Source organism: Procambarus clarkii, chromosome 2, assembly GCF_040958095.1.
Source record: "Procambarus clarkii isolate CNS0578487 chromosome 2, FALCON_Pclarkii_2.0, whole genome shotgun sequence".
NCBI classification, from domain to species: Eukaryota; Metazoa; Arthropoda; class Malacostraca; order Decapoda; family Cambaridae; genus Procambarus; species Procambarus clarkii.
Window position 1 is genome coordinate 12,722,961 of NC_091151.1, and position 26,388 is coordinate 12,749,348.

The 26,388-nt window shown below is 42.2% G+C and overlaps 1 protein-coding gene across 7 annotated transcripts in view; it reads left to right on the forward strand.

Annotated features, from left to right (window-relative positions):
* LOC138364255 (uncharacterized) overlaps positions 1–26,388 on the forward strand; it is a 286,182-nt gene that overhangs the window by 86,761 nt on the left and 173,033 nt on the right. For 2 of the 7 annotated variants that reach the window (XM_069323655.1, XM_069323656.1), the window contains exons 2-3: positions 17,856–17,912; positions 19,448–19,533. In XM_069323655.1, coding sequence (XP_069179756.1) covers positions 17,856–17,912; positions 19,448–19,533 — 143 coding nt within the window. Of the gene's footprint in view, positions 1–17,855; positions 17,913–17,934; positions 18,364–19,447; positions 22,305–26,388 lie in introns of those variants that run through there. The other 5 variants (XM_069323660.1, XM_069323644.1, XM_069323650.1 and 2 more) reach the window with 5 other exon arrangements.

The window sequence follows — 26,388 nt, forward strand, 5'->3', positions numbered from 1 at the left end:
GAGGCGAGGGGGACGTATTAGTGGTGGTGGGACGAGGGGAAGCATGTGGAGTGGGAGGTGGTAGGGGAGAGATAAGGTCGTACTGGTGGAGGAGGGGGTGGGGGGAGGGAGTGAATGAGGATGAGGGGAGGTTATCTTGAGGTGATCTTGATGATTTCGGGGCTTAGCGTCCCCGCAGCCTGGTCCTCGACCAGGCCTCGTTCAAAAGCGGTGCACAAGAAATCTGTGTCACAGACTTTAATGAAAAGGAAACTACAAACCAGATATAACAATTTTCTACAACTCATAACGTACAATGGGTGGACAGACGAGCACAAAAGACTACAAAGGGAATTAAAAGATGGGACTGTGAGATCTGTGCAAAACAATACACCAAAAAATGGGATGATCTAATAAGTAAAATTCAAGTCGAGGAGAGGAGAGAGAACAAGAATGGGAATTCAGGAAGTTCTGGCAAAAAATATTCACGATAAACCCAAAAGAAAATTTTAACTTTTAGCCCATTAATGAGAGGAAAATTATAACTGAAGTCGATAAGAGCTGCAACAGTACTACCACTGCAAACAATAGATGATAACATTCGCCATGAATGCCACCTTATGAAAAACACAACCATTACAGAGGTCCATAAAACAATTATAAACGTCAAGAACAAGGCGCCGGGCAATAGCAGGATAAATAAGTATTAACCAACCTACCAGTGAATGCACTCCATCAATACACATGTATAGTAAATGCAGCTTTGCATCTGGACTATTCACCACATACCTCAAGAATACCACAATCAGATAAATCCCGAAGTCAGGCAACCACCCAACCCAAACTGAAAATTGCAGACCAATTTCCCTCCTCGAAGTACAAGGCAAAATATTCGGAAAAATAATCAGATACTTGTAAAGTATATGTAAGAGGAGGAAGAGAAGTACAACACCAGGCAACATGGGTTTAGAAACTGCAGAGGGGCCCATACAGCTATAGCCATGATCTACGAGCATATAGCCAATGCAATGTTGAAAAAAGATCGGTGTAATATAGTGCTAAGAGACGTTTCGACTCTGGCACTATACCTGATTCTAATGACTTATTAAATATGGTAGACAATGGCTGGTAAAGTTCCTCTTTGCATTCTTTAAGCTCCCTGGCAAACACTTCATCCGGCCCCTGGGGATTTGTTTGGTTTGAGTTTTAATATTTGTTTAAATGCCAGTGCTGGCACTGTTGTCCTCCCGCACCTTGTTGCAACTGGTGTTAGGGACCTAAAAGACTGCCACGAGAATATTAAACAAAACCTCGAGGCCCAAGGCCATCCTGTCCTCCAGGTGGACACGATCACACCCCACCCCACCTCCTCGTGGTAGTCGCCATCAGCACTGAGTTTTGAAACTAACCTTTGATACTAGGACCCTTCCACCCTCTGTAATTCTTGCTGGTGCCAGATACTCCGTTTAGGAGTACACTCCCTTTCCTAGGTTTTGTAATAAGTGATGGAAGCTCGAACATGGTGCCCTCAAATGCACAAGTCTTGTCTCCATGCCCCCATGTGTGGGGACGATGGCCACTCTTAAGACGATGCTTTTCTCCCCAGGCTCGCTGCCTCAATTGCGGTGAGACACGCCCTACCTTTTCCCACACGTGTATAAACTACAAGCTTGAGGAAGCCGTCCTCAACTTGAAACAGCTCATTTGTCAGCCCTAGTTTCTTGAAATAATGTGTTTTTTATAACAAATTACAATAACTATGTTTAGTTCAGTTTCAGACTTATTGCATGCAAGTTAACAGTATTGCCGGCGCCATGCGCGCACCAGACTTTGACGTCATGGGGCCTATGGTGCGGGCGAGCGTGCGGCGATGCCTAAATGTGTGTACTCGTTTCGGTTTTCTCACCTTAATTCTTGTGCTTCGTCGTTCGTTTTGGTATCATTGTGTTCGCAATTAAATTCCCTGCAGATGTATATGCATATAGTGTCCAAAAGCCTGGCGAGACTCCCCGCAGCAAAGCCTAAAGTTACCCGTGAACGAGCACCAATTTGCACACCACAACCTAATGTGTATACTCGTTCAGTTCGATAACATCAATTTTCATGTTACATCGCTCGTTTTGGAATCAAATTGTTCGCAAAATAAAGGCGCGCATTTTAAAACTAGTCCCATAATAGTAGAGATATAACTGGAATTTTAACATTTTAATTTTGGAAGATCATCATCTAAATTATTGATATATTTCCAGTGCTCTGATATAAAATTTCATGTTACTTCGCTCGTTTTGGTATCAAATTGTTCGCAATATAAAGGCGCGCATTTTAAAACTAGTCCCATAATAATAGCACAATAAATAGAATTTTAACAAATATTTTAAAATTTAGACCCAAAACGTATTTATAATCTCTCAAGTGTTCTGACATCAAGTTTCGTGTTACATCTTTCATTTTGGTATCAAATTGTGCGCATGTTAAAGTCGCTTTTTTTAACTATCCGGAGGTCAATCGGATAAAAAATGAATTTTTTGCAAATATTTTTTGTTGTGGACTTAAGTCCTGACCACAGCTGCGACTCGGGAGAAAAAAAAAATGGACGTGATCGGTGTCCAAAGCGAGCAATAGTGTAAATTTAGCTAACTTGACCATTCATCATGTTGGATAATATATCTATACAAAGGTATCCACAAGGGAGATTCTGAAACTCTTGTTAGTGGGCCACCCAGAGGCTTAGGGCCCGCGCAGGAATATCCCTGGAAAAAAAAACTCTTGCTACAGTGCATCATTTATATTGTTTATAATTGATGCTACAACTGCTGTATTTTTCAGTGTACATTATTAGTGGGGTATAGTTATAGTGCAGCAAACTGTATTAGTGGAATTAAGCAAATTGTCTACGCTTGCACTACTCTACTAGACTGTGGAACTTAATAAATTTATATTTTTTTATAATTATTTATTTATATACATGAGTTCTTACATTCTTGTACAGCCACTAACACGTGTAGCATTTCAGGCAAGTCCTTAATCTTATTGTAATGGGGGCGGGATAATCAAGTAAAGGAAGAATTCATGTATTTTGACCTTATTTGACCACTCAGTAATTAGAAGGCTTTTTGACATAAACACCATCAAGAAATAAAGCCTTTGAACAAAGGCTAAAAGATCTAAATTTATATTCTTTGAAGCTGAAAATAATTTCAACTATGATAAATAATGGGATGAAACTCGCGGGGAACCAGATGCAACACTAATATGGAAAACAAAATGGCGTTGCCTGCAGAGTTGTACAATACTGGAATAAAATACCATCTGATGTACAGTAAGTCCAAAACCAAAGCAGAGTTTAATGGTACATAATACAAGTACAGTATTTAAAATAACTATAAAACCACTAATAATCTGCTTTTATTTGTAACAGGATATAAATAGGTTAGGTATATAGCACAACCGATCAATTCAATTTTTCTTTATTATGCACCCCATACCCATCCCGTGGGCGGTGGTGTAAAGGATTACAGAGGCACAATCGGTTCAGGAACTGAACCCTCTAATAGTTAAGCTAAGCAAATATTTTGATTTTAGTTACACAATTATTAATGTTATATATACATGTACATATACTCATCATATATGTACATATATATACATATACACATCCATATTCAATCACTTACACAAATCACACATCAATAATCTTTTGTATCATAAATGATTCAACAAGAGGCTCACAAGTCACTATACAAGGCACTTTACATCCTGGTGAGTCACAAAGTTACTAGTCTTACTGCACACTTACCCAACTGGGCGGTAGTTTACAGTCCGTACATGCATTACCTACAGTAAGCAAATTTTGGATACTTCGCTAAGATTTCGGGCAGCACATCATTATGAATGAAGTACAATACTTACACCATTGATGGTGTTTTCTCATATAGTTATAGTTACCAAAAGTATTATCAAAACAGGAAGATGGGTTGACATGCATGGCATAACCAGGAGGGCACACCTAGCCTCACCATCAGCCCAGCATGCCCAGAGCTAAAGAAATTGTTTAAATTGTGAACAATTATTTACCAAAATACTTTATTTGAAAAAGGATAAAATGTGTAGCGTGTTGCGACCGTGGCCACAGTCACAAACTACTAGTAAAACTTTTATTAATAAAACAATAGTATTGTTCACAATTGCCGAGGAATATTTTTCACCGATTCCTAATAAAGCTTTAGCCTTGACAATGAAATTTGCCCTAATTTCATTAACTGGCCCTACAAATTCCACCTACTTTACAATCTTGAAACCCTCTACTTCTCTCTACTACCAAAATCAATTTACTCTACTGACTTGGACCTGTTTCTCCTTTGGTAAAAATTGGCGAACCATTTTGTTGCTTGGACATTTGACAGCCCTGTTTCCAATGCTAGTGCAGCCTTCTCTCTTTTGCTGGGTCGTAGATTGATTTTCCTTCACCCACTTTAACAGTGGCTTACTTTCCTGTAAGTAAGTAATTATCAAAAGAAGGCACTAAATATCAATAAGGATGCATATACAAGAAAAGCACACAATGTAAATGACATCAGATGCCCCCGAAGATTTTATCGAGGAACAGGTGACCGCGAGGGACAGTTTGGAAACAAGATGCGCATATCCTGGAAATCAGAACATTCAACAAGGATATGGGACAATAAGGAGCAGGGTGGTGCTTCATTAAGTGCCCGCGAGTTAAACAGGTATGGTCAATACGTAACCTCACCAGAGTCATCTCCCACTGCCAGATATGGTAATAGGAGGAAGGCCATGGAGACACGCTACCCGTAAGAAAATGCACCTTGTTACCAGTAACAAGACCAGCAATCCTCCCAATGGGCACGGATTGGGGAATGAATAACTGGGTAGAAGTCTTAACACCCTTGCAGGAAATGGGTGAAGTGCGGATAGACCCGTTAACAGCAGCATGCACACGCTCATTTATATAAATTATATAATTATTAACTTTATGATGATTAAAGTAAAAATTAAGAGTTTCATATAAACCTTATATATAAAATACCTGCTATCTGTGACTGTCCCTTGGGGACATCCTGGACGAAAGAACTAAATATAGGACAAGGTACCCATTGGGGTGAGCTTTGAAGTGGATATAGTTGAAGAATAGCCTGGGTGAGAGGAAACGTCGGAGTTGGAGAGACAGAGCCAGGGCTAGACCCAGCTGCACGGTGTAAAATGAGTCTTCCTGAACACCAGGCTGGCTTAGGCTAGGAGGCAGGGTCCCGAGGGAGGGGCGGCGATGTGAGGTCTTTCCTCTTGATGTGTGGAGTTTTTTCTTCTTTGAAGCTGGAGTCTTCTGTCTTCCACGTCGGTCTGCTCTGAAGCTTGCAGGGATTCCACCGCCTCAAAACGAGCAAAATTAGGTCCCCATCCCCCTAAAGAGCGGGGAGAGGGCAGCTGGTTGGGTGAAGGCAGCTGCCCTCAGTGCGTCTTAGGTCATCATCCTCGTGCTATGTCTTCTTTTTCCTTTTCTTTGTTTGTTGTTTGGCTTTGTACTTGACGTAGTCTCTGGGGAAGTGATCGGCTGTCGGTGTATGTTCGTCACATTCCATGAAGATTAGTTCGTTTCCAAGCACGCCGTAAGTGTTCCTCATACATCGAGTTGAATATACGGCTGGTGAGCCGTCGACATGCAGGAGATCCATGCGCGGTGTTGCTACGTTGCTGATAGTTTTCTTATTGCTGGAGTATCATAAGCTGGTTGGGCTGGGAGTGGCGAGTTTGTTTCAATGTCGACATAGTCAATAGAGTCGTCATCAATGTCGACATAGTCAGTAGAGTCGTCATTAGACATGTTGATGTCTACAGGAGCAGTTGGTGGCAGTATCGTTGCAGATGATGTAGTCGCAGGTATGACTGGAGTAATAGTCCGGGTTGACAGGTGTCTCTGGCGTGGGGTTGGACTGGTTGAGAGGAGTAACCGGTAAACATGGCCTCTGGTATCACAAACGTCGGGAGGTTGTTGAGCTTGTACAAGTCGCTGAATATTTCGTACCGTTTCTTGAGATCACCACCTGACATTTCTGTTGCGAAGTGAATCAGAGCTGCAACAGTGCTGTCAGGGGTGGCTGGTGGCGGCGTGAGTGAGGACGGCTGGCTGGCTTGGTTGAGAGGTGTGCTCTGGGGCTGAGTGGCTGCCACGGGAGGACGTCCTGGTCCAGTAGTTTGGTTGCGCGCCGCTCCCGGCGCCACTTGTCGGGAGTGCTGGGAAGGCTTCTTCTTGTATGTTGAATGCTTTCGATCTTGTAGTAGAATTTCGTGGTCTGGCGTCAGTCATTTTCTTGATTTCCGCCTGTCTGGTGGGGCAGTCTTGAGAGCCGGCTGTGTGGTCACCGTTGCAGAGTAAACAACGCTTGGTAGTGGCTTTGCAGGTCCTGTAATGGTGGTCGCCAGCACAGATGCTGCATTTCTGCTGAGGGTTGAGGCACTTCTGAGAATAGTGAGTGTACTGATAACACTTGAAGCACTGGCGCAGGCGGAAATATCGCTGCCTAGCAATCTGGTGGGGTGTGCAGGCCACACCAAAGCATCTGAGGCCGTTGTCGGCCACGAGAGTAGCCTCTGCCGGAGTCTTGAGGGTGACCTTGAGGGTGGGCTTCGAGTTCTCACCCTGCTGGATGAGGTGGGCCGAGATGGCTGTGAGGGATCGATTCAAAGCGTTGATGCTCTTTACGATCTCAGTAATGGGTTGCTCAGCAATGCTGTCGCTCACTCTGTGAATGAAGATCGTCCTCACTGCAAGGAATTGATGAGGAGGTAGGAGTGTTAAGCCCTTTGCCTCTAGCGCCGTGAGCGTTTCCGCGGTGAGCAGAGCCTCGAGTGCTACTGCACTGCTGAACAGTATCTGGGGTCCGGTTTCTTCCATAGCGACATCGGTGGGTGCTACCCCTGAGGTCGACGTCAGTTGGTCCATGATCTCGGCCTTGGTGTATCTGGTGTCAGTTCCTCAGAACTTCACCTTAACCCTGAACAGCATGATGCCGTTTTGTGGGCACCACGCTATTGATCAGGAGGGAAGTGCTCTCGTTGCTGCTCAATTTTTACCCACCCGGCAGTGCTAGGTGCAAGCTTCCTCTCTTGCTTGCATCCCGATTGATTGATTGATGAAGATTAAGCCACCCAAGAGGTGGCACGGGTACAATTTTTTTTTCTCGGTATTCTGAGTTTGCATTTAACCATCAAGCTGTTATCGCGGGGGAGGATACTGCTTCACAGTCTTTGAGGGTGTCCAGCTGCTGAACACCTTTGTTGACCAGGAGAGTGGCTGTGTTGATGGCTTCAGGGTGACCACTGCATGATTCAGGAACTCTTAAAGCTCTTCTAAGGTCATTGGTTGTTTCACATTCCAGAAGATATTGAATGGCTTTTCTGTGACAGTTTGGCAGAAGTTGCACTCTCTCTGTCGGGGTTCACCAATCTCCCAGTTGCATCTGTAACCTAGACGTAGTCTATATAACCTAACTGCTATTTCCCTGTGGATTCCTTTTGGGATATTTAACCTTTCTAATTTGGTTGCCTGAAGATACCATGTGGCAGATGGCGAACCTTCAGCTATTCTCTGGTGTAGGTAGGCTTTGTTGAGATGTGAGAGTTTTTTGGTGATGATGTTTTTTATGTTCTCTAGGCTGGGTTGAATTGTTTTATGTATCACTGGATGACGAGTTGCCAATTTAGCAATTTCATCAGCTTTTTCATTTAATGGGATTCCAACATGGGATGGGATCCAGTTTAAAGTTATGTTGAGTCCTTTGCCTTTGGCGACTGCTCCAAGATACAAAATGGTTGTAATTATTTCCACATTATCTTTCCACTGTTTTTGTCCTAGTATTTGAAGTGCAGCTTTTGAGTCTGTGTGTATGATTGCATTTTGAGTGTTTTGTGCAATCACATATGCGAATGCCTGTTGTATGGCAAACAGCTCAGTTTGAGTTGATGATACTAGTCGTCCTAGTCTCCAATATGCCTGTACGCTGGCCGTGCAAAGAGCAGCGCCAGCACTCTCATATTCAGTGTCCACCGATCCGTCTGTGAAGATGTGGGTGGCTCCTGCTACTGCTATGCTATACATTTGCACTTCTATTATGCGCCTTAGGATTGTCGGATCATAGGCAGCCTTTTTCATTGGGAGACTTTCTATTACTATTTTGAAAGTAGGCTCTTCCCACGGCGTGGAAGGAGTGTAATTTGGGTGTGGATGATCACCCTCTCTATCAAGAATCATGTTTTTTAAATGTAGTCTGTTTAGGACTTTTCCTGCTCTTGCAACCCAAGAGTTTCCATTGTTTTGGCCTAGTCCAACCACCAAGGCCTGCCGTACTGGGATTGGATCAGAAGAAATAATTATCTTACTGACAATTGTAGCTGTCCTTTGTGATATTCTTTCTTGTAGAGAGGGCAAACCCGTCTCCAGTCTGAGTTTCAAGCCTGGTCCACATGGGGGCTCCCAGTGCGGCTCTCATAGCATTGTTTTGGGCAACTTCAAGCTTTTTCCACTGTTGGTGTGATAGATTTGTGGGTGCAGGTGCGGCATAATCGATCACTGATCTGACTGCCTGTACATAGTATGTGCGAAGGACTTGCAGATTGGCTCCTCCAGAAAGGGAGGTTAGCGACCTGAGAATTGCCGTCCGGGCCGCAGTTCGCTCTCTCAAGTAAGTGACCTCAGCATTAAAATTCATGTGTGTCCAGGATGACTCCTAGATACTGATAGGTGTCCACCCATTCAATTGGTTGACCCTGTACTGTGAGTTGGATGTTGGGCTTCGCTATTTTTATGGGCACGGCCTTTGACTTTGAGGGGTTGAGTTTGATCCCAATCTGTTTTGCATCTTTACTGATGCAGTCTAAGCATTTGGGTGCAAGGCGCGCCGCATCCCTTCCTTTTATGATGATGACAAAGTCGTCCGCGTAGTTTAGCAGCCTGCAGTGATGTGAAAGTTTCAACTTCATTATTCTTTCCATTAAACAGTTGAAGAGAAGAGGGCTCAGAATACCTCCTTGCGGTGTACCATTTTCATGTCTTCTATACTCAGAGACTGTGCCATGAAGTTTTACTCTTGCTTCTCTGTTTATGAGACAGTTTTTGGTCCAGGAGAGCAGGTTACCTCTGACCTCTTTGTCAATGAGGCAGCAGAGAATAGCTGGGGCGCTAGCCAGTTCAAAGGCTTTTTCGAGGTCCAGGAATATCAGCATTCCTGGTCTGTCATTCAAGTGGGCTAACAGAGTTGTAATCCATTCCACTGTGCCAACCCCTCTTCTATAGGCATACATATCATGGTGCAGTTTAGGCATTTTCCACTCCAGTCTGTTGAGTGCCATTCTGTCAGCCGTCTTGGCTGCACAGCTTTGGAGAGAAATGGGCCTGGGATTAGCTGGATCTTTGGGTTTTGGGATCGGCACTATGTCTGCTCTATTCCAAGCAGAAGGTCTAGTTTGAGAAGTCCAGGCTAAATTAATTAACCTTAGGTATGCAGCGTCTCCCTCTGGGCCGAGGTTTCTAATCATTTTATAGGTTATTTTGTCGGCTCCAGGGGATGTATCCTTGGAGTTTTTCTTAGCCCGATTGAGCTCATCCAGTGTGAAGGGGGCATTAGTGTCGGAGACTTCTTCACATGCTGTAAGGATTCTGTGCCACCTTTCTTCCTCTAGTCCGGTCTGTACTGCTAATACATCTGGTGGAAGTTGATTGCTGGCTGCTCTCTCTGCAAACCTGGTTGCCAGAACTTCGGCTTCCTGTTGAGGATCCTTGGGGTGTGGAGCTTTAGGTGTTTTATTCCCTTTGGCTCGGTGAATTTGCTACCACATCTCTCAGAGAGAGGTGTGTTCATTCAGGTGTGAACACCATTCCAGCCACTTTTGTTCTTTTATTTGTCTGGTCTCTCGATGCACATGTTCCTTGACCTCACAAAGTAAGGCCCTGTTGCGGTCACTTGGCTGCTTTTTGTATAGCTTTCTTGTTCTGTTGAGTCTATGGTTGAGTTCTTTGACACGTTCGCAATAGTACCAATGATCTTTAGGTGTCCGGTGAACTGTTTTTTCAGTGGGATTGAGTGGTTGGCTGCACTTTGAAGCACTTTGACAAATTCTTGTTCTACCTGATTAATGTCTTCGAGAAGATCATAGTTTCTTTGCCACTCTGAAATGAGGTTTTGAAATCGGTCCCAGTTTGCTAAAGCAAAGTTCCAGGCTTCAGATGGAGGCGGAGGTGGGTAGGTCTAACTGAAGATCAATTTGGACCCCATAGTGGTCGCTTGTGAGTGTGGGCTCAACTGACCATGTTGCTGCATCTCTTAGGGAGGCTGAAACGAAGGTTAGATCTAATCTGCCTCCTTGGATGTGGGTAGGTTCATTCTTGTTTAGGATTTGTATTTCTGGAAGCTGGTCCAGTAGATGTGTAATGTGTATGCCGGCTTCATTTGTTCTGTTCGAGCCCAGTGCCAATCGATGATGGGCATTAAAATCTCCACAAATGATTGTGTTTGTTGTTGTCGCGTGTCCAAATAACACAGACAGATCCATTTCGGCTTGTGGAGACCTGTACACATTGAACACTTCAAGTTTGTCGTATCTTAGCTCAATGGTAACTCCCATTACCTCTGTCCCTGCTCCGCAATTGGGTGGGCTGGTTATGGACTTGGAGATCAGGTAACATTTTACGTAGATTGCACATCCCCTGGATTGCCCATTGATCCATGGAAGGAAGAAGCCTCGATAGCCTGAGATTTTAGGTTCTAATCCGGCTTGAACTAAGCTCTCCTGTAGTATCAGGATGTCTATGCCCTTGGTTGCTGCTATGCATTGCAAGTGTTGCAATTTAGTGCGCAGTCCTTGCACATTCCATTGCAGGATCTTTAGGCTTCTAGGTTCTTGGAATTTGCTGATAATTCTGTGGTATCCATGGAGTCTGAAGAACACGCCATGGAAGTTGCAATTGGTGTATAGGCTCTTAGTGGACCTGAAATTGACTCATCAATGTCGCTTTCCGACGAGCTGGACTCTGTTTTTTATGGGCGTGTCTCCTGCCCTGCTGTCTTGACGGTGTGGATATTACATCTTCGAATTTCTTGAGCTTGTGCTCAATTGTCTTCCGAGTCTCTGTGGTTTGCTTGATTCCATGTGATCAACTCAGTGACCAAAGTTTTGAGCATTGGCAGAGAGCGTCCAGTTCAGTGGGAGCACTATTTAATGCTGTGCAGGTTTGGGGCTTAGTAGCTTTTAGACCCTTCTCGGTGGTAACTTTGACACTGGAATTGCTAATCCTATTGGCCCCAGTGTGCTTGCTGGATGAAATGGAAGGCCGACTGCTTTGAACATGATTCTTGTGTCCTCCATCTTTCTTTTTGTCCTGTACAGAGGTCTTCTCACCCTTCACCATGGCCGATGGTAAAGGGCCGTGTGCCCCCTCTTCCTGAGTGGGTAGACCCCACACGGTTTTAGTGGGCATGGGAGCTGGTATTCGTTTTGGTGGGGGTTTCGGCTCCGCTGTAGGCGTGGTTGGGTTCGTTTGAAAGTGAGAATCACTACACCAGAGACTTTCTCAAAAGCATCCCGACTGCAAGCCTTAAGGTCAGGTGACCTTGGGGCTGCGGCTGCTTACCACCACCAACTGTGATAGCCATTGCGTCAGTTTATATTTGTTTGTTTAGTGGTTACCAGAGAGGAAATTATTAAACTTCTCAAGACGTCATCTGCATATTCTACGTAGATTTGTTCTGCTGTATTCATAAAGTTCTTTAGTACTTTCTTGTAATTTCGTAATTTAAATTTTCTTTATCAGTTATTTGACTTTTTAATAGCCAGGTGTTGTCTCTAATCCTTGTTTCATCTCGTGAAACACTGAAGGCTTTCTTTGCTGGCCTTGCAATACGTACTTTTTTGTCTTAAATATTTTTGTCATAATTCGTTTGTATTGAGCCTTCTTTTTTCTGATTAGGATCTTTAGTGCCATTTTGGGTCACTACTATTTTAAATCGGCAGTCTATAGCGTAACACGTTCCTGGCCTCTATCTGTTTTTTTTTTTTTAAATAAAAACATTACATAATAATCCAGTAACCATCTCGGTAAACAAGTCAAAGCCCAAGAACTGCCCAACTCCCATGTTCAGGTCTGCCAAATTTAAAATTCCCTAAGAACCTCTAAATATATGAATCAGATGCGAGAAAAAATCTGGCGCTTTAAGTTTCTCTCAAATAACTTTTTCGTGTTTTGTTTAAGGTAATTTCCCTTATGATCACTATTGCTTAACTCGCTCCCTTTTCAGATGCTACTTATCAGTGTCTCCCTCTTACACAAGTCTATATTATCTTACTGTGTTGGCACAATATTATTTTGTTTAATGAAGCAGTCATAAATTTAAAACTAATTTCCTGTATAGCAAATAAAGTTTATTGTACTCAAATTAGTCGATGTGTATTGTTAGAAGCTCTAGATATTAGTTCCCATAAAAGCTGTTCTTTTCTCTTAGTTTTATGGATTGTGTAAGTTCTATTATTAGGTAGATCATTTTCCATTAAATTCTCCCAACAGTTTGCCGAGCTCAATTTTGAGTCCCACTCTCACACTGCATTACTTTGACGTATTGCCACTGCCCATCCTCGACCGAAATATATTAGTGTAAAATAATTAGTATCCTCTATTGTTTCGTGTTTTCTTCATACATTGGCGTTTGTTAGTAGTTTCATATTTTGTGTACTGTCGTAAACTCAAACCCAGATTCGTTCTGTATACAGTATTTACCCTACTGTATATCATTAGCTTCATGAAATTGTTAGCTTCACACAATCTATTTTTCTCCACCTAGACCCTTGAGGTGTACCAATAGGTTTATACTGGAAATCACATGAGAACATACTGAAAGTAATTAAAGACCATCGGGTTTTCTAATTTAATTATATCAAATACTGACAATAATTAACAATACAACATATTTGACTTGATTAAATTGGGTAACCTTGGCAATAAACGCATTAGACAAACCTGCCTATCATCTACAACTCGTAACCTCGACTTCAGTTCCTAACCCCGAATCGTCACTACAACACTCCACACCCAGTTAATATCTCGTACAATACTCACACATTGAAGACTCGACTGGAGTGAACAAGATCACATCGGGTCCCCACATTAGGCTGGTGTCTGCCACTGCCACAAGCAGATAAAGAGGAATACTTGATGAAACCGCAGCTTCCACAAGACTGCCCTCCAGCTGGTCATAGCCTTCACCACCACACCCAGCATCCCAAGGACGCTATAATTACATTAAATGTTTATCTATTTGTTTCCAAGAACTTTGGATCAACCTTTGTGACCTCTTGGCTGCAACATTGGCTTACGCGACCTAAGGCTGTCTTAATCTTTGACCACACCTCGGTGTGACCACAATCTGACTACTCGTGTGTATTACCACTGTTTTCCTCCACCATTTGATAAGTGATGTAGTTCTTGATTCACTACCTCATACTTTCTCCTATGTTGTATATTGCAACAGTACATCGACCAAATTAACGTTGAAGCAGCTACACCAGCAGCCACAGCTTCCAATGGCCATAACCATATCACTATTACTGTGATGCCTACAACAGTCCTACGTACTTAAAACATTACATTAACTCTGTCTGCAAAAGCTGCCACACCTCTGGTATATAATGCAACTAGCATGCATTGCCTTCTTAATAATGCAAGTTTTTCAGTTATTCAATAATGGAGTTGCATTACTTGTACAGTACCTTGGTCATTGCAACTATATTTTAATTCCTCTTTGCTTCTAGCTTGGTGAATATTGTTTACCAAGACGCAGACAGTCGACTTGATCATATTGCGTCACATTATTTCCTATTAAATTTGTCTTGCCCGCAGTGAACATACCCAAACGCTTGCATTTATAGAAAAGGTTTCGCCTTACCAGCGAATGTACCAAGCCCCCAACACATGTCCAGAATTTTGGTGTGATGCTCAGCGTCTCTGCTAGGTTACCTCACATGGTCTTATCCCATTCAACTGAAGTGGTTCTACGTTTTAACAAGTGTTCTTGATTTCTTTGACGTCCTTTGCCGCCTTAGCTGGCGAGTGGTGGACCAATTGAGTTATCTCGATGGCGCTTTTCCTTAGGATCATTGCGAGACACCTTGCCCTCCATTATGGTTTCACGTGCTTCATTAGCCTGTCAATATCTGCCCTAATCTCCAGGCAGTGCACACAGGGCCATTGTGTGTGCCATTATTCCAAGAATAATTACTCGCCACACAATGACACACGACTACATTTGACAAGAGCGTATTTACATTATCAGAGCTTTTGTTTATATTACAAATTTAGTGTTTTACTTGGATGGTGTTCTGGAAGTTCTTCCACTCCCCAAGACCGGTCGGAGGACCAGGCTTGACTCATGAGGGCTTGGTCCAGCAGGCTGTTGCTTGGAGCGGCCCACATATCCACCACAGCCCGATTGGTCCTTCACTTCTTGAAGAAAACTGTCAAGTTTTCTCTTGAAAATGTCTACATTTGTTACAGCAATATTTCTTATGCTCGTTGGGAGTATGTTGAACAACTGTGAACCTCTGATGTTTATACAGTGTTCTCTGTGCCTTTGGGCCTACTCTTCAATGGTTCTAAACTGAATTTTCCGTTCATATCGTTAACTCCAGTATGTTGTTATTTTAGTGTAGATTTGGGACCATTCCCTCCAATATTTTAGATTTCTATATTATTTGATACCTCACTCATCTCCTTTCTAGGGAGATCATTTAGAGCTCTTTGAGATGATCCCAATAAATTAGGTGCTTTATCGTTTTCTATGCCGTATATATTTTCTGTATTCAGTCTATTTCGGCAATCTCTCCTGCTCTGAAGGGTGAAGCGAGTATTGATCAGTACAAATGACAGACAGCAGGAGTGATGTGAATAGTACAACCATTGTGATGGGATCCCTGGATTTGACATTTCTCATAATCCATCCTATCATTTTTCTGTCTGATGTTAAAATTGCTTTGTTATGCTCCTTAACGTTAGGTCGTCAGTCATTATTATTCCCAGATCCTTTACATTATGCTTTTCTACTACGGGCAGATTTGATTGTCTTTGTGCACTGTATTTTGTCTAATGTACTCATTCTTACCATACCAGAGTACCTGAAATTGTTCTCTAACATTCTTCCACCCAGTCGAAAACCTAATTAATATCTGTTTGTAGTTTATCAATGTCTTCAATTAATTAATTTCAATTATCAATTAATTTTCATGCTGATTTTTGTCATCTGCAGAAGTCGATACGACTCTGTGACTTGTATATATGTCTATATCTGATATGAGCACAAGGAAAAAGTGGTGCAAGGACAGTACCCTGCGGTAGAGCTTTAAACTGTGCTTGAACTCTCTCTTATATGGTTAACTGTTGCTCTGTGTGTTCTCTTCCACATAAATTTTAATACCACCGTCCTACTTTATATGATATTTCCATCTACCTTCTTTTGTGTGCTATCACAATATATGGTCACATGTATCAGATGTCTTTGTGAAGTCCGCGTATACCAAATCTGCATTCTGTTTTTCTTCTAATGCCTCAGTGATTGTCATAATGGTAAAGTAGCTGCAAGAGGCATGATCATCCCAATCTAAATCCATGTTGACCTGGGTTGAGGTGATTACAGGTCTCCATAAAACTAGAGACCTGCCTCCTAATCACGCTCTCAAATAATTTTATTATGTGACACCTTAGTGCGACTGGTGTATAATTCTCAACCATTGCTTTGCTTCCTCCCTTGTAAAGAGGAGCAAAATTTATGAAATCTATTGATTTAAGCGAATCTTGTATCTCCCCTGTGTGCAAGCTCTCTCTCCACACTATACTACTGACACTTAGCATTTCTTTATAAATATTGAGTGTATAGGCATGTTGTTAATTTCTCCTTCAAAATCTTCAGAATTCGTATTTATATCGGTTATATTTTCAAGAGTTTGGAAATCACGCATAAAGAAGCTTTCTGGATCGTCCGCTCTCATGGATGATCCAGACAGCTTCTTGAATATTTATTGGGGTGCTAAACATGGCCCCTCCTGTTGTTGTTAGGATTTCAGTAATTTCTTTGTCACCGTCTGTTCGACCTTCCACTTGTAAGAATAGGTCCAATACCGAGTGGTTTTTGCTTTTTTTCGCATATGTGAAGGAATATTTTGTTTTCCTCTTGAATTCTATTTTTATGTTCTAATTGCACTTCTTCAATTTGATATGATTGCTTTAATCTTTGTTAGATTTTTTTAGAACTCCGTTTGATTTTATTATTGTTGATAGTCGTGTCTCCTTAGTTTTTTTTTATAATTTATATATTTCTTTTTAAATAATCAACCGATTTTTCTTCCTACGTTGGTCCTCTTTCTTGCTTTCAACAAAGGACCAAGTTTTAGACACTTTATATTCTTTGGAAGTCAGTTGTTCTATGTCGTGTGTGGGATTATTATTACTTAAAACATTCAATGGAATTTTTTTTGTTCGCTGTATATCTTTTCCCAGTCTATCCTTTTATTAAAGCTGAATTTATTGAATAACCCGTCATACATGATTGTTTTAGGCCTATTACAGGTATTGATGTTAGTTTGCACTTCAATGAGCTTGTGATCTAAGTATGTGAATGTCCTTGATTATCTCCTTTGTTTGTCATGTTCAGATCTAAAATATAGTCGTAACTAGTTGACTCTTACCTGCTGGATGAGTGAAAATTTGACACAGAATCTAAGTAGTTCTCTACTCTATGGTTCGTTCTGTCCAGATAGATTTCGTGGTATAATATTCTTGATCGCTAGTTTCCAACTTAAACTGGGCAGGTGTAAGTCACCTTGGAAGATATCATTTATTGGGTTTACCATAAAAAATCAGATAAAAGCGAGACTATTCTCGCTTTTATCCGATTTGTGAATTCCCCAGCCGTTGCGTCTGGAGGTTTGTTTATTAGAATTATAACCCATTTTTTTTTTACTACCATTAGAGTTAACTACCACCTCATTTGCAGAGTTAAGCAGCTCAGCGCATACAATGTCCTCTCTTGTATACTAACCTACTCCTCCATGTGGCCTATTTACCCTATTATATCTATATAGATTATATTCTGGTATCCAGATCTCACTGTCAGAGAGTTCCCCTGCATGGGTTTCTGTGAAAGGTCCAAATACTGCATTTGACTCGGTGAGGAAGCAATTTTGGAACGGTACTTATTTTTTGCATTTGTTTTCAGATCTTGTATGTTGGTAAAGATGAACGATGTTACTCTATTTGGGGTAATTTGACGAAGGATTTTCAGGCAGGTCCATTGTGAGTGGGAATGTCGCTTATATTTTGACCAGTACTGATTGTTGCAGGGTTGTTGCTTGTTGTAACTGTAGCTCTGTTGTGGGGTGTAATTGCATGCGTGATTCTGGTAAGCAACTGGGTCAACCAGTTCCATACACACTGTTCAACCTTTTAAAACCTCTTTCGCCTGGGTATAAAATAAATTGTTGGCTTTTCTTCAAAGCCATTTTCTTGCTTGCCACTGTTTAGCGTTCTGTGCCTTCCGCTTATGGACAGCTGAGGGCATAGCATTTTTTTTCGTCGAGTGAGGATTCGTACATGTCAGGATGGAGACATCTACAAGTTGATTCAAAGCTACATTTTCCTTTCCTTAGTATATTTTGACATTTTTGGGGGGAATGGTTATGATTGCATTTTATTCCTTTTCTATTTCCAGAATGTCTACAAATATCCTTTAAACATTTGTACTTGTATAGATGTGAACAGATATTTTAAAGTCTTATGCACTAGTTAATTTGCTCGAAACATATTTAAAAGGGCCTTTCTATTGCAGGTGTGTCCGAGGGAGGTGAGCATGAGGGAGCTACAGGTGAGCATGAGGGAGCTACAGGTAATGGTCACTGCCGGTAAAGTCTCTTGGATTCATCTAGTTGTATTTACGTAGTTGTGCTTGCGGGGGTTGAGCTCAACAGAAGGTGTTATGGAGCTTCCAAGCTACTAGGTGGTGTGGTAGTGGGTTTAATGTCCAGTAGTGAAGTATGTGCTTTTAATACATACTCACACTTGCTCATACTTCACATTAATAGAAATAAACTCTATATTAATATTGTTGAAGTGACTTTACTTGTGAATTATTTGTATGTGAGGCGGCCTCGTGTCAGGTGAGGTGAATGACGTCACAGGTAGTTGACCCATCAGGCCAAGCTAGTCAAGAGGCGCGGCGGGCAGTGTGGCGCGGGCCGGCGTGGGGAGAGGTGCTGCTCAGCGCCCGCCTCATTGGTTTTACTAAATTAGTCACCTGGACAGTCCTGTGCATGAGGTTACCTGCGCCAGGCTTACAGGCAAGTTACTCTAGATGATTAGTTATTTTATCACATTGTATTCTCTTGGTAGAATGGTCTATATTTGCTGATTATCTAAATAAGCATAGTTACAAGATGTTAATTTAATTACTTTAAGTAAAGCTTTATCTCAGGTTTACTCTTTTTGTAAATGTAATGATATTGAGTAATATAACTGTCTATAAGTAGACTTTTACCTAGCTTAAGACTTGGTAAAGCTTATTAAAACAATAAATTTTAAAACGACTGCTATGTGATTAACTGTTCCAAAACAGCGGCTCCTGTGTCGACTATATAGTGAAATAGACCATTCGACCATAAGCAGGCGAAGTTTTTTTTTACAAAATTAGTAGTTAAATTCTGGCAGTTATAAGGTGTTTCTTGTGAACTATGGTATTTCAATCCTTGAAATATGGGCCAAAGACTTTCAATCTAACGAGCGTCCCATCCCACTCCCCCCTCCCTCCTGGCCCATCCTATGTGAATGAAACTAGCCATCCTGAGTCAGTGTCGTCCACGCTGCCGCCAACCCCAGAGACGTCTTAATTGCCATTAACGTCCTGTGTAACCAAGTACTGTATTTTGTCATAAAAGTAAATATTATTGTATAATAGTGTATAGGTTTATGATAGTTGAAGGAAATTATAACAAGAGTACATTCAACCCTGTCTCCCTCGCGTAATTAATAATGAATAATATGTAATAGTTCATGTATAAGAAACCTTTTAAGTAAATGTGTTAAAATTAATAAACTGTTGTGGATCAGTGTATGGACGAGCATAGACTGAGGACAAGGTAAATGTGAAGCGTTCTTCACGTTCATGTTTGGCTGCCGGGTTAACGACCACTTGGCCGTTGTAATGAGAACGTTCATGTTTGGCTGCCGGGTTAACGACCACTTGGCCATTGTTGAGAACGAGCTGTGGATGAGTCAGGTCTGAGGTTAGGTTTTGCCATTCTGTGGTAGGTTGGCTTTTTATAACAACGAAAGTTTGACCTGATCGATTGACTAGCGGGATATTTCTCAAACGATGATGTGTTCAACTTAGCATTTTGAGGCATTTAATATAATGTGTAATTTCAGGTATGTACGAGAGTGCATCAATACAACGGCACTGCAGGTATGATCAACCAGACCCAAGAAATTGGTCTCGTACAACGGCACTGCAGGTATGGAGGGATTAAAGTTACTTGGGAAAACTTCTCTCGAATCGTAGTTGGTCATAATGGAGTGTATATATATTCCCACAAGTACAATAGGTGAAGGGAATTAGCTTATTAATTTTAATAGTTTAACACGTTATACCTTGAAGCAGTGACCTTCTAATAGGTATAGCCTAAGAACTATGCATTAACCACTTCAGAGTGGTAAAAAATTATTCTGCCCAGTAATTTGAACATTTAGTTGTGGTGTAACATGTTAATGTTTATTTAACCTTTTTGGGTACATTTCAATCCTCTTCCCTCTCCATCCACCCTTCTGTTAATCACTTCTATCCCACCAGTCCAATCAATTATAAACACAAAAATTACCAGAGTGATGCTTCAGCCGGAGTCGAGACTGTCCTGCAAGAGGAAAGTTTTAGCGTGAGGGGAAAGTACCGGGGCTAAACCTAGCAAGCTGAATATACCGTCGGACACAGTTTCGGGAGGCTGAGCACTTGCAGCTATGTGACCATCATCCGCATCTTGCACAATGTATTGGTGGTAGTCCATGAGCGCTGCAGCAATTATGCAAATCGACAAATATTGTGGTCGGGTGGCAGCCCTGTGAAGTGTTAGAGGTGAACGTTTCTGGGTCTCCGGATTTGGGTAACGTTGTGTTTATGGTTTGTTGTTAGCGCTAAATGTCCCTCATTATTGGGGGAGAAAAGATTATATAATTGGCAGAGCTCCTATGACCACAGGATAACAGGTTTTAGAGCAGGGATACCAGACTACTCAAGGGGTCTATGGTTTTGTTGGGAACGTTGCTGGCTACTAATGTCACTGGAGGATATAACTCTTTTTCCAAGCTAACAAAGAAGGCAAGTTCCAGGCCGGATGATCGCCAAGAGTTTTTCATCCATGACAGTTTACCGTGGGCGCCCGGCCGGGCCCACCCGGGAGGATGGTTGCCAGGTACTGATGCTGGTTCTACCTGTACAGAGCCATCTGGACGTTGTGTTCGTAGCAACTGGCTATAAAATATTTTACCATCTGCCAACCACCACGTGCACCAGGGGCCAGACGGCAGGTTTCGGTTCAACCTAATGCATGTCGAGTGCCAGGAACCTGCCTCCCATCGCCTTCCCCTCCACACCACCATGAAGAGGTGGCCACGTTCTACCTCCAGCTCCACTCGTTGTTCAAAGCCATCTGGTGATGATGCTCGCTCCAGCTGGCTACAAAACTCACCACTTGGTAATTACGAAGTGCACAAGGGGGACAGTGCCAGACCAAAGAATCCTGCCATCATTCCTGTTTCCTCACAAGTACCAGGTGCTGTAACTTCTGCCAGTGGAGGGCCTGCCCCTGATGTAGAATGGTCACAACCCGGTTCTGCCAGTAGTGGACACGCCCTTGATGTAGAGTGGTAACTCCCCAGGTCTGGGACTGTCACCTACTGTGGGGGGGGGGGACCTCCCACAGCTGGACCCCAAAAAACTGTAAGTTGGGAGATAACCAACAGGGTCAAACTGAGACGGATCGCAACTTCAACCTCCATATCAACTCGTCACTGGGTTGCTCCACTGATTAAGCAGATGCTGACCATCGTGAACTTCTCATGGAATGAGAAAAAAAACCACTGGCAACATTGCAGAGCTGTTCACGGGCATGAGAGAACTTGTAAGCACCCTCCCTCCCCCGACCCTCCTTCCACCACTGAACCCTCCAAACATGTGCTCCCTTGCCAATCAGGTGACACTTCCAGTGACCTGGAATCCTCCTTGTGTAGTGGAGCCCCTCTCAAGCAGGTTAACTGCCAAAAGCTGTGCTAAGATATATTGGAAACAACTCAGTAGATGAAAAAGCAAACAGTGTACTAGGCAATTGGAGGCAAAATGGGACATTGGTAATATGCTAAGAAATGTTCCTGGAGTTGTATCTAGTGATAATATATATCAAGTGGACTAATAATATAAATCTATATAATGCTTACTTGAAATGTACAAATGAGTTATCCATCCTTAGCTGGATCATTGCAACCGTCAAAAAGTTCTGTAATTTACATCATAAAGTAACAACTGAACACAGCAATATTGTAAGTCTCCAGGAGTGCAGAGTTCCTGCAAGAACCTCGCCCTCAAAATTGGTCTCATTTGTTGCTTACTCCCTCAGATCCAGTAACTCTTTCATTCTATAAATCAAACAATCCCTACCCATCAACTTCTTCGAGAAAAGCAAACTGAGGGGCAAGAATATTATGTAGTGAGTACTTATGTGGGCAACTCTATCCTCAATGTATTTAATCTGTGCTCCAGCAGGAGAGTTAAATTATATTGATCTTCCGGCCTGCGCTCAAGCAGAGCCCACAATCATTCTTGGTGACGGCAATGCTAGACACAAGGACATTGGTGGCTCTTGCTTCAGTAACGGGAATGGGAATCAACTGCTGTCGCTACTAAATAGTCACGAAGATGTGCAGATTGTGGGCGACCTTGAACCCACGCACATTTGTGGAGGCATTCTAGACCTCTGTGTTGGTTTCAACGTCACTCTGGTCTGGTCCACATCTATTGTAACAGATATGTTACAATATCATGAGTTATACAAGATATCAGAAAAAAACTGTCAGATCATCCTAGATTGACTACTCTGTATCTGAAATACCATCCTGCATGGTGGTTTTTAAACGCAAACGGCTCAGTGTTCCTCCTGCTCGCCGTAAAGACTTTGTCACTCATGTGTCAGTGTTACAGCACTTATGATCCCTCCACAGTCGAGATACTTAACGACGATCTAGTACAGAACATTCAGATGTTCGCTGACCCTTTAATTCGGCCCTCCGCACCAACCAGTGGTCGGAACGATGTGAAAAGTAATAAACACCATGTCTATTACAATGACCCTAAACTGCGTACTTAGAAATGCACTGCTAAACAGTTGGACTTGCATATAGGGAAACACGTACGCCAGCAATGCTCAAGCTCTTTCAGAAAGCCCTAGCCAAGGCGAAGGAGCGCATGACATCTCAGGCAAAATAACTGGGACACTTGTGAAGTCAAAATTCTCACACCCCCTCAGCCAGGCATGGAAGAATATTCAAAGGCGATAAGATCGTTCAAGTGTCTCACCCTCACCATCTACACAGAGCAAACGAGGTTGTCGATGCTTGGGCAACCACCTCTAGCTTCAATAATCTTCCCCCAGATCATAATCAGATTAAATGTTGGTTACGGAGATCTAGAAAGGCTCGTTGACTTCATGATCCACAAGGAAGATGAATGCAACCTGCCATTTACAGAGTTTTTTTTTCGTCCTAAACAAAGGCAAAGCCACATCACCCGATGAGGATGGTACCACTTATGGCATTTTGTTTGCTTCCTCTAGTACCAGGAAATCCCATTCTTGAGATATATAATATGAGCTATGTAGCTGGGGAACTTCCTATCTCTTTGACCAACAGTATAATCATTCCAATTACCAAGTTAAATAAAGATAATACGTTCTGCCCAATTTCCCTTACTAGCTGCATTTACAAAACATTCGAGAGTGATCTTAAGTCTCCTCCATAGAATAAGAACAGTGTTATTCCCCACGCTAGATATATAGCTATGTATCTGAAGGAGCTATATATCATGGTGGTGATGCAATGATGCATGGAATGAGTGTGCATCATTGCATCGCCACCTTTCTTACTCTTCACAATGAAATTATATACCACCTTCCTAGATCTCAAGTCTGCCTTTGATATTGCAAACCGACATGTTATCTTAAGTGAGCTTGCGAGAATGAATATGGGTGGTCGGCTTCTTTGTTGGATTAGGGGTCCCTTATCCAACAGGAAGTCATGTGTTTTTCCAGGGGCATAGTTATGTAACAAGAGACTTCAAACTAGGTACCCCACAGGGTGGTGTCCTCAGTCCTAAATTATTAAATACTTTAATAAACACGCTGTTAAACTGTTCCGAACAAACACAACGTGCACATGATTAGCTATGCTGCATTATCTAACACTGCACAGTTACAAACCCAATAAGATTTCAACTTAGATTGAACAGAGCAGAAGTTGTTAAACACATGGGGACAAAACCTTACTGAAGCGACCATACGAGTCATAAATACTCACACTCCGCCCAAGTAAAACAGAAACAAGCAACATTTAGTGTGCCAGCCAGACGGGCACGTGCAGGAATTTCCGTGCCAAAAATAAAAAAAAACTGTTGCTGATAAGATACACACCACTGGGTATGCCAGCACGCAGAACACTCTTAACTGTATTAAACTCGTGTCAAGACCCAGGTTTAGTCATCTCGGCAGAGAAAACATACTAAATCGGCTCCCAGCCAGGCAAGGAGGAAGGGAAGTGAATTGTCAGGGGGAAAGCGCCAAGCCATAATGATTATATAGCACTTAAAAGGGGTCAGGATAAGGATTTGGGACGGGACGGGGGGGGGGGGGGGGGAACGAATGATTCCAAACCACTTGGACGGCTGGGAATTGAACATAGACCTGCATGAATCGAGACCGTCGCTCTACCGTCCAGCTAAAGTGGTTGGGACCCGGGCAAGGAGCTGTTGTTCGCAAGATGTAACTGTCTGAGATCCTAGCTTGACTATGTAAACAGATTCAAATAACTTGGCCTTGAGGTGCCACTGTATGGACCTGTTGTATTCAGACTTTGTCGTCAGTATAAAGAGAGGCTCAGAGACCTCAAGGCTATTGTAGATTATCACTCAGGCTATTGTGCCAGTATTAGAATTGTCAAAATGATGTACCTTGCAGACATTAGATCTTTAGTAGATTATGCTGCACCTCTACTTGCTTTGATGCCTGAAAGAGCTTGGAGGGCTTGAAAAATTGCATAACGAAGCCTTAAGGATAATCCTTGGGTGCCATCGTACCACAACAATACTTAATATAAAAAAGGAACTTAATATTCCGAGCGTTGTTGATCGTGTTACTGAAATTAACTGTCAGATTGGTATAAAAATGCTTAAGCTAACTCATCTTAACCCTTGCACAGGAGCCCCTCCTTGATTATTGTATTTGAAGGTCAACATTGTTCCAAATGGATAACTAAAACGAACTGAACTGAATATATTATTTATAATTTGTACCAAGAGAGACAACAACGGCACTTAACTGCATCGTGGGAGATTACACCATTTCCCATTTTAATCTCCCTTTCCACCCAAGAAGCAAATTAAAGATCAGCCCGAGCTTCGTCTTGAGGTAAAGCTCAACGCCTTTAGCCATATTGATGCTCTGTCCAAAGAGGATTCTCTCTCAAATCAAATGCACTGATGGTTCCCAACACCGCCCCGCGTGAGCAGCTGGAAGTGCAGTTGTCCTGACAATGTGCGATGGCTTATATTTTGAGTTGCGAGTCCGTATAAATAACTGGGGCTCTACCCTTCAGACAGAAGTATTTGCCTCGATTCTCCCACTGAAGTGCAAGTCTTCAAACTTGATACATTAATTGTAAGTGACTCTATCTTCCTTAATTGCTCTCAACTCCTAAGACATAGATGTAACATGCTCGTGTCTGAAGCTAGACACAAATACAACAAAATTATTAATGATGGTAAGAGTCCATTTCATGTGGACTCCATCTCATGTTGGCCTTCCAATGCATGATAGACATGATGAGTTAGCCAAAGAATGTCTTTAAAGGAGAAACTGAATATAACCTTGGATTGCCAATAAGCAGTCTGAGAGCAAAAGAACTTCAACAAAATCTTGTAGCGCTGAGGCAAAGTGAAATCGACACCAGTAATTCCATCTATCATTATATTATCATGCAAGAGGAGTCACACACCTATGGATCATCCAATACAATCTGGAGACTTCAAGATGTTGCAAATGCTCGGCTTACACTCGGTTACAAGTATCATTGGGAATTCAAATTTTCTGCTGATGTAGACCTGACCAAATATAAACTAACAAAATTATTCGCACACCCTCCGTCACTGTGATGGAGGGCAAAAAGATACGCGAATTCAGAGAATTCTATAAAAATGTTCCAGAGATGTGTAAATACTTCATTTAAAATAATCTACTACCAGAAATCTTGGCCAAATATCCCTAGTTTGCTAACTGTAGGTAGTAACTTAGTGATTGTAACCTATCCACCGCTGCCCACTGGATGGGGGGCGGTGTGCAGGACAAACATATTGATACTAACTCTCTTCATATGTCAGTTTCTTAATTTAGTAACTGATCTCGAACCCAATGATGTGACGATCTTTTGAATTTTGGAACTAGCTCAAGATTGTAACTTGTTTAGCAAAATTGTGGGGTTCACAGTTCCCCACAATTTTGAGTCTCAGGAGTCCTTGAGCCCATTATGTGCCTCTAACCCTTTCCACTACCGCCCACATGATGGGTATGGGGTGCATAATAATTGAACTAAATTAACCATGACTAGAGCTTGTTAACTTCCTTTCGGATGCTCCCTGGAGCTGCCTGAATTATATAACTAGGATAGAACCATCCTCTATAGTCTGGATGTGTTTGTTCCTGTGCAAGAATTTGTCACTAGAGAGGGGCTAGTCTCATGGCAGCTTCTTGTATGGTAGGTTCTGGACAGCCTCTAGCTTTAAAGATGCCCCCAGAGCACCTCAAAGGCTTTCCCCAGATTATTGATCACTTGTTATTCCTTTGACTTGGATTCCCAGGAAGAATAAAAGAGGTCTCTTGAAAGAAACCGGGTGGCAGGATGTTAATAAAAGTGAAGGTCTGAGTCTTTGTAATAAACCTTTATTAGGCGTCTTTCTCCGTCTATATATATACACACTTGAGTACCTAGGAAGGGAAGCTCCTCCATGCAGGTCTAGATAGTAAATTTCAGGTCTGCTTGAACTTGCCCATTCATGGACC